Genomic DNA, 9,097 nt, shown 5'->3' on the forward strand with positions numbered 1-9,097 from the left:
CCACGCACAGGCGGCCGCCCAGCTGACTGACTGCATTTACAATCACCGACGCGAAACGTCAATGCGTTTACCATTTCGACCGCCGACGCGAGCGTCACGTATTTACATCGCTTATATGCCGCCGATGTCGAGCGTCCCGGGACGCGCGTGTACTATTCACATCACGAAAGTGAGCGTGTCCGCGGCTTGGCCTGTCGGCCCCGCCGTACCTCCCTCCCCTCTTTTATCCCCCGCCGTCACCGAAAAGCCAAGCCCTCGCCGCTCCGCTCCTGGTCGAGGAGGCGTTTTAACCGGTTTTTTTTAAAAAGAGAAGATTTCATCGTGTTTTTCAGGGAATCGGGCGGTCAGCTTCCGGGGTTGGGGGCCTTGAAGGAGGCCCCCCCCCCCCACCTCTCGCGCAGGCGCAGTGCTCTGTCTTTCCCTTTCCCCTCTCGGTGGCCACCATGGCGGACGACAAGTGAGTTTGGGGGGTCGAGCCCGCGTTGCCATCCGCCGCCATCCGCCGCCTCGGTGTCGGTATCGCAGGCCTGTGGCCCCGGGGATCGCGAGCACACCCTCTGCCGCGTTCAACCCGCCCCTCATTTGTCGCGGCGGACGTCTTGATTCCAGTCGTGGCGGGACACCGTGTCGCACTGCTGGTGTCCTGCCTCCGGGACCGGTTGGCCTAACGGGGCCTAACGCTGTGCTGTGCTGTGGGGCCCCTGTGACTTTGTGCAGCAGGGAGTTGTCGAGCTCAGATCCCGGGATAAAGTTGTGGGGTGGGGTGGGGGGGGTTTAATTTGCCTTTTTTTTTGCTGCTGCTTTGTTCTGAAACCCGAGTGTCTTATCTGTTCGCGGTCTGTACCCAACGGCCGTGGCCCAGTTAGTGTCGGTGGTTGGCACCGGGGTTTATGGAAGAAAAAGATGTACTTGACTGTTGGGAGAGTTTGGCCCCGAAGATCACTTGCAGCGCAGGCGAAGTGTCCGGGCGAGTGTTAAGTTGGTGTTGTGTGTGGGGCGGCGTGAAATAATTCCTTCCGTTTTATTCTTCTCTTCCCGCCCAACCCACAACGCAGGACGCAGAAGAAGGTGCCATCTGTCCCCGAAAGCCTTTTGAAAAGGCGCAAGGCGTTTGCGCTGATGAAGGCCAAGCGCATCAAGCGTTTGTTGGCCGCAAAGAAGGTGTGTGCAACGTGAATGGGTCCTGAAAGACTGACCGTTTTCGGATAGCGATATCATAGTAGCATTTTGTCAAATGTGTGTGATCGGTAAGGTAGATTGTACTAAATTGTGAGATGTGCAAAAAAAAGTAATGTAAGTGAAATACCGTTGGCTCAGTGACAGCTCACAGTAATGCTTTTTGTAAGTCAAACACGGTGAAGGAGAGGTGATTCGGTTTCCTTAGCGATTTCAACACATTGTAATTATCTGGTGTACTGCAGCACACTTTAGTACAGTGAAATTGTGAATGGAAACAGTTTTCATTTGGTCATGCAGTAAAGTTCCTGAGTGAAGGTGCCATCTGTACCTGAAAGGCTATTGAGAAGGTGCAAGATCTTTATCCTCATGAAGGCCATGCGTGTCAAGAGTTTATCCTTCAGATGAGTTGTCAAACCAAGGTCCCATCTGCCTGTTCATGCGGGCATTAAATATGCCCACTATTTGAACAGCACTTTCAAATTAACACTATTTGAAAAGAGACGTGAATTTCTCCTGTTGTTCTGGCCAACAAGCTGGTAGATTTTTTTTTAAAAATGGCCACTCGCTTCATGCTGTTTGCAGGACATTGCTGTGCACAAATTTGGGTTTTTTACGTGCAAGTTTGACCATATTACCCTCCCAGAGTATTGCACTAGCGTGGACTCAATGTCCTGATCTGGGACTTGGAACTCACAACCTCTGACACAGAGGTCAGTTAAGTTTTGCATTGAGTCCTAAATTAAATAACTTTTATACAAGTATTAAAATATATATCAAAATTATTTTGAAAATGTCATGGAACCCTGTTACATGACTGGTGCTTTGTGAACCTACTAGCTTCCAAGCTGTGCATATGCAGAAATGATAAACCTGCCTGTGCCCCACTCTCCCAAAACTGGCCTGGAAACCTCTCTGACACCTTCCCCCCATCTCCCCCTCAGCTCGGGCTCCAATTAGACTTTGGAAAGTGCGACATCCTTCTATGTAAAGAGCATTGTATATAGTGAAGCCTATCACAATGTATTTTACTATAACAAAATTGCATTTATAAATATGGATGCACTGTGGACACTGTTCAATACACAAGTGCACAGACAGCCCATGCAGTGCCAGTTTTACAAGGTAAAATGGCCATCTTCCATGTCAGTAGATTGACTCTGATGACACTTACTGGTTTGAAATGATGTTGTAAGGGACACAATGACCGATTCGTCTGCCGTTTTTAGCTTCCTGCGCTTAAAAAAGGGCATTGGCACTTTTGAACATACGCAGAAAACAAGGCAATAGCATTAGCAGTGACCCAATTAACTGGCAGTGGGTAATATTTTTTCTTTTAGCATGGGAACTTTCTGTGCCATGTGCTGTGGTTACCAGTTATGGTACAGTGCGAAAGTGCTGACAGCCAATTGCGCGTTGTGGAGTCCTGTAGCTCAGTGGTTAGAGCACTCACCTTGCAAGCGAGACACCTGGGTTCAATTCCAGGCAGGGCGAAACTTTGGGCAAGTTTCCTTACTCCGCACGCCTAATAATAATCCCTCCAAAACAGAACAGTAATAAATTGGTCATCTTCAATCCACAACTGTTTGTGGGACATGGCTGTGTGCAATTGGCTGCTGCGTTTCGCCCACAAATATATAGTCAATTCACTTTACAGCATATTCTGTGAAGCGCTTTGAGACGTCTAGAAGACGTGAAAAGCATTATATCAAATGCAAGGATTATTATTGTAATGTTGGTAGGGATTTTATGGTTTCAAATGATCATGTTATAACTGCTCTACTTTGGCACTTCTAGTTAAACAGAGAGAAGAGAAAACTTATCTACAAGAGGGCTGAAAGTTACCACAAGGAGTACACACAAATGTACAAGCGTGAGATCCGTTTTTCCAGAATGGCTCGCAAAGTTAACAACTTCTATGTCCCCGCTGAACCCAGACTGGCTTTTGTGATCCGGATTAGGGGGTAAGGCTTTTGTTTCGGTCAGCTAGGCGTCTTTAACACATGCAGGAAATCATCACTGCTTAGGAGTATCCAAACCAGACTGAGTTCTACGCGTGTTTGCCATTTACACTTGGAATTTTTTCTGGGTCTGAAATGGAATGTGCACTCACCCTGGAAGGATGCACTCTACTTACTTAATTTTGGTCAGAATTGAGTGCCAATTGGAGAGAACCAAGGCTTGGTGACCCAGAATGTGCATTGGGATGCTGCTGGAGTTCAACCAGCAAAATCGTAAAGCTTGTCACTGAGAGAGCCCTGTCTGCTGAGCTTCCCACTTTTGTTCAGCTAGTGCTCCCCTACGTGTTAGATCTTTGGCTGATAGAATTAATGGGAGCCAAGTAGGAAGAATCCCTCTACCCACTGATCTACCTCTCTTAGTCCTATAGATGTCCACAGTTGGTTGCTCCGTCATCAGCAGTGCTCCAGAGTTAGGGTTGATTTGTTTTCAACATTTTTGTTGTCAAGCTTGCCACCTTAAACCCAGTTCAGCATATCTTTGACGTCTTCCCTTTCCTCTCTCCACCCCCCACAAGCATATGCATTATGCACTGCAAATTAATATTTGCTATGATTAATGACATACATTTAACCGACTTTTACTGAAAATGAGGATTAACTAGATTTTAAAGGCAATTTAAAGTGGAAACTATTCACTTGCTCTGTCTGAAACACTGTATTCTGATCATTTATTTTTTGTGACTTTAGCATCAACGGTGTCGGTCCTAAAGTTCGCAAGGTGCTTCAACTCCTAAGACTGCGTCAGATCTTCAACGGCGTGTTTGTCAAATTGAACAAGGCTTCCATCAACATGCTTCGAATTGCAGAGCCCTACATTGCATGGGGGTATGTGATTATTGAATATCATTTTTAAAAAATTATTATTTGGTGACGCTCATGCATAAATCTGAATACTTCAATCATGTGTTATAAGAATGTCATCTCTAACTAGATGTCCTTAAGACCTGATAGAATTCTTTAAATATTGCTTTGGTGTCTCAAATGTGGTTCATACTTCAGTTGATGCTTGAGATTGTTGCATGCTTTTGATTTTGGTTTCTTACTATTGAAGACATGTAACCATTGTATAAATAACCTACCTGCATTTTGATAAATAAATGCAATTCACTAATACAAACGTGACATTATTTCTGGATGTCACGAGTGCAAGCTTATCTTATTTATAATTGGAGATTGGTGTATTTTCACCGGTTCTGGATCAGGCAGTTTTAGTATTGGCAGTTGGGCAGTATAACTGGGGAAATTGGGAAAGGGTCTGGATTGGTAGTTAGCCAGGAGGAAAAAAGTTTTTTTAAAAAAAACTATTCTGGAACTTTTTTTAATATAATATTGTTCTTTAATTACTTAGGTATCCAAATCTGAAGTCTACACGTGAATTGATCTACAAACGTGGTTTTGGCAAGATCAAGCATCAGCGCATTGCTTTGACTGACAACGCCCTGATCGAGAAGCAGCTCAGTAAGTTTATTTTTACTGTTTAGTGGTTGTCGTTCATGTAAGATTAATTAGGACGTCTGGCCATATAAGAAGATAGACATTGTGCTTAAGATCCTGGTTCTGAATCTATTATTTTTTTCAGTCTTTTCACCTTATTACACCAGCCTTGGGAATTTGGAAGTGGATTTCTATACAGTGTATGAGTTTGACAGTCCTACCACGAGCTGTGAATCATCTCATTCTGTTTCTTTCCCTCACCCCCTTAGTGCTATACTTGGAATACACATATATGAAAGCTGGCGGGTGGGGGGGAGTCATATTAGGAAAATTTACCTTTTCTGTTTTTTGCAATTTGGGAAACAGTAGCTTGGAAATATTTCCTTGGAGAATAGAATACTTGCTTAAATAACTGCTGACTTGGGATTATTGTATAGTTCTTGACTGTTAGCATTCTGAATGCAGCAGAGAACTTGTATTTTTTTAATTTAAGCACTTTATAATAAATTTGTGATTCAGAATCTCTCACCCCTCCCCCCGGTAACCCTGGATCGATGTTGGGGCATTGGGCAGCAGGTGAACCATTATAGAACAATAAATTAATTTCCGAAAAGTCTAAAAAGTTAGATAATGGGGAAAATCATCATTTGGATTTTAAAGTTAAATTTCCTGGTAGTTAAAATTAATGAATAATTATTGGTAACTACGTGTTAGAAATACTTTCACAACTTCTATTTTAAGAAATGAATAATCTTTGCTGGTAAGTTTGTACATGCCAGAGTAGAAAATCATTAAACTGATGAATAGATCAAATGTGCAAAAAAGATTGAAAAAACTGTACTGTTTGCATGAGTCAATTATATACTTAACAGTCGATAGGGGTGATGATTGAAGGTACTCAAAATTTAACTTCCCCCTTTGCCATTAGAGGTTATTTTAAAAAAAACACAATACTGATTTTCTAATCATAATTGTGAAGCCTCTTTTCCAGTGACCAAGAATGTTTGCTGCTTAAATGTTATACAAGTAATAAATGCAACAGTTTACACCTTTGCTAAGTCTGTAAACTGCATTGACTTTTTGGTTCCATTGACAAATGTGAATTGCAAATTGTTGTAAATATTACAGAGAAGTACGGCATCATCTGCGTTGAGGATCTGATCCATGAGATCTACACAGTCGGCAAGAACTTCAAGGCAGCAAACAACTTCTTGTGGCCCTTCAAATTGTCCTCCCCACGTGGTGGCATGAACAAGAAGACTACACACTTTGTTGAGGGTGGTGATGCTGGTAATAGGGAAGACCAGATCAACAGAATGATCAGGAAAATGAACTAAAAGTAAGTGATATTCTTAAGTATCGTTAAGATACTTAAAATTCCTTCATTTGGAATGACCAACTCCTTACACCATGTATCCCTACATATTTAAACATCCGTGTATCAAGACTGAGGTAGATAGATATTTGTTAGGTAAGGGTATCAAGGAATATGGGACAAGGGTGGGTAATTGGAGTTTAGGTTACAGATCAGCCATAATCTTATAGAATGGTGGAACAGACTCGAGGGGATGAATGGTCTACTCCTGTACGCCACCTTGCTAAGCCAGTCCAGAACCTTGGGGTCTTGTTTGACCCTCAACTATCCTTTCTACCCCACATCTGCACCATGACCTGCTCTGCTTTTCCCCCACCTCCACAATGTCGCCCGGCTCCACTACTGTCTCACACTGCAGGCCGCCGAAACCCTCATACACGCTTTCATTACATCGAGGCTCGACTATGCAAACTGACTGCTTGTCGGCCTCCCCAACTCCTCCCTCCACAGGCTGCAGATCATCCAGAACTCTGCAGCATGTGACCTCTCCTGCACCAGGCTCTGTGACACTATCATCCTCATCCTCACCTGACTCCACTGGCTTCCCATCACACAGAGGATACAGTTCAAGATCCTGGTCATCACCTTCAAAGCCCTCCATGGTCTTGCTCCCCCCCCTACCTCTCCAACCTCCTAACCCCCTACCACCCTGTTCGCTCCCTCCGCTCAGCGGGCTCCAGCCTGCTTCACTTCCCCCGCCTTTGCCCCACTATTGGCAGGCGGGCCTTCCGCCACTCTTCATCCACCCTCTGGAACTCCATCCCGCAGTCCCTCCATCTCGCCCCCTCCCTTGCCATCTTCAAGACCCACCTCAAGACCCTCCTCTTCGACCGTGCTTTCAATCTCCCTGCTTCCCCCGCCCTCCCCCACCCCGCCCCCCAGCTCAGGTCCGTAACACTGTCCCAACGCCTTGGGATGTCCTCCCGACGCAAAGGCGCTATACAAATGTCATTTTGTTGTATGTTTTTGTGTCAACTTTAAAAAATATATAGTGTGGAAGAGAAGTGTTGGATTAGAAAGTGATAGTTTCTAAAGATTGGAATTCATCACAGGGTGAAATTTCCTGCATGTACACAGCGCCCCACTGTGTGCAACTTTATAATTGCTTGAATCTCAGAGATGAGTCTCCAAATCCTTATCCACTTAATTCTGGCAATACGAGAGGTGTAATGCAGTTAAGATAATAGCTCAATAAGAATTGCTGCTGCTGTTTATATAAAAAAAACATTTTCTAGTCTTGTGGCTTTTTCTTATCTATTTTGTGGTACAAAAAGGTACATACAAAAGAAGCTATAAAGCCAAGCTTAGCAGTGGCTAATTCTTTGAAACCAAAGTATTCTGTTTTATACAGATGTTTTCATAATGTTATATGAAAGAGAAAAGGGCTCATATGTAATAATGTATAGGTAAATGCGGTTGGATATTGACAGCATAATGACTTAAGTCATAGTGACAAGTTAAACCAGGGTTCAGTTATAAGGTTATATGTCTTAATTCACCACTCTGGATTTTCATATTCAATAATAACTAACAGTTTACTAGTTGCAGTTTGTCTGGCTGAACAAAAGTTCACCATAACTGCTTAATTTTTAACAATATTCAGAAAAATGTATTTGACAAAGTAAATTAGAATACAAACTGCTATTATTAAAAATATTGCTGAAAAACTTTACATTCAGAAATGTTCTTTTGTTTTCTCTTCCAGGTGTGCCACAGATGAACTTCTTACTGTGTTCTGTTAAATAAAGTTGTTTACAGAAAATTGTTTTATTCTGGTCTTCATTTGTTTCCAAAGTTTTTTTTAATATTTATTTTGAACCTGAAGTACAAAATCTATAGTCAGCCTTGTGAACTTAAAAAACTTGTTGAAGTGTACTTCATATGGAAAGATGTATAGTATGCTAATTTTTAAAAATCACAAAGATTTCTTCATTAATTCTAAATTCATCAATATTCTGAATGTAGTATGCTTTAAGCTGCTCAGAGCGTGGAGGGCGCTTTATAAATGAAAGTTGTTAAACCAGGTTATTTGTAAACTCTGATAACCTCACACATCCTCACATTGAATTCCATCTGCCACAGTTTTGCCCACTCACTCATTCTGTCTTAAGTCCCTTTGTAGCTTCCTGTTCCCATCTACACAACTTACTGTGCCTCCTAACTTTGTGTCATCTGTAGATTTTGCTACAACACAAATCCTTCATGGTGAAAAGCATATATTATACATATGCTTTTCACCACATATGAAAAGCTGAGGCCTCAGTACAGACACCTGGGGAACATCACTTGTCACGTCTCTAATCAGAATGTTCCTTTTATCCCTACTCTCAGTTTCCTGCCTCCGGTACTTGAAAAGAAAAATAATTGCCAGGATATGGGGAAAGAGTGGGGGAGTGGAACTGATTGGGTAGCTCTTCCAAAGAGCCGTCGCAGCACGATGGGCCAAATGCCCTCCCTCTGCTTTAATATTCTATGATCTGAAACCACCATATTAAACGTGGGTGTTTCGCCCACAAAATATGCAATCAATTCACTTTACAGTAAAATTCTGTGAAGTGCTTTGAGACATCTCGAAGATGTGACAATAATCCTTGCATTTGATATAGCATTTTATTACGTCATTGAGAAGCCTCAACGCGCTTCATAGAATATATAATGAAGCGGAGTGACTATATTTTGTGGGTGAAATGCGACAGCCAATTATGCAAAACAAGTGTCCCACAAACAGTCGTGCATTGAGTGACCACATTAATTTAGTTTTTTTTGGAGGGATTATTACCCCTGGAAAGCGATCTGCCAATCAACTTAACAACTGGATTCCTACTTACTACTAGGTAAGCAAAGGTGTGTGGAGTAAGGAAACTTGCCTAAGGCTTCGCCCTGCTGGGAATTGAACCCGCATCCTCTCACTTGCGAGGCGAGTGATTTAACAGCTGAGCTACAACTTAACAGAGTAACAGATCACAACAACAACCACAACTTGTATTTATAAAGTACTTTTCTACATGGAATAGTGGAACATATAGGGTAGAGTCAGGGAGTGATCAGGAGAAACTGTTTCCACTGGCGGGTGGGTCGGTAACTAGGGGGG

The 9,097-nt window shown here is 42.8% G+C and overlaps 1 protein-coding gene across 1 annotated transcript; it reads left to right on the forward strand.

The window, feature by feature from the left end:
- The first annotated feature begins 375 nt into the window (after positions 1–375).
- Positions 376–7,768, forward strand: rpl7 (ribosomal protein L7). The gene is made up of 7 exons (XM_007886985.2): positions 376–457; positions 1,056–1,161; positions 2,974–3,140; positions 3,885–4,022; positions 4,546–4,655; positions 5,760–5,970; positions 7,712–7,768. Exons 1-6 carry the CDS (start codon positions 444–446, stop codon positions 5,966–5,968), a joined length of 744 nt encoding a protein of 247 aa, XP_007885176.2. The 5' UTR covers positions 376–443; the 3' UTR covers positions 5,969–5,970; positions 7,712–7,768.
- The last annotated feature ends 1,329 nt before the right edge of the window (positions 7,769–9,097 follow it).

This window comes from Callorhinchus milii, unplaced genomic scaffold (assembly GCF_018977255.1).
Source record: "Callorhinchus milii isolate IMCB2004 unplaced genomic scaffold, IMCB_Cmil_1.0 Scaffold2, whole genome shotgun sequence".
Taxonomy (NCBI): Eukaryota; Metazoa; Chordata; class Chondrichthyes; order Chimaeriformes; family Callorhinchidae; genus Callorhinchus; species Callorhinchus milii.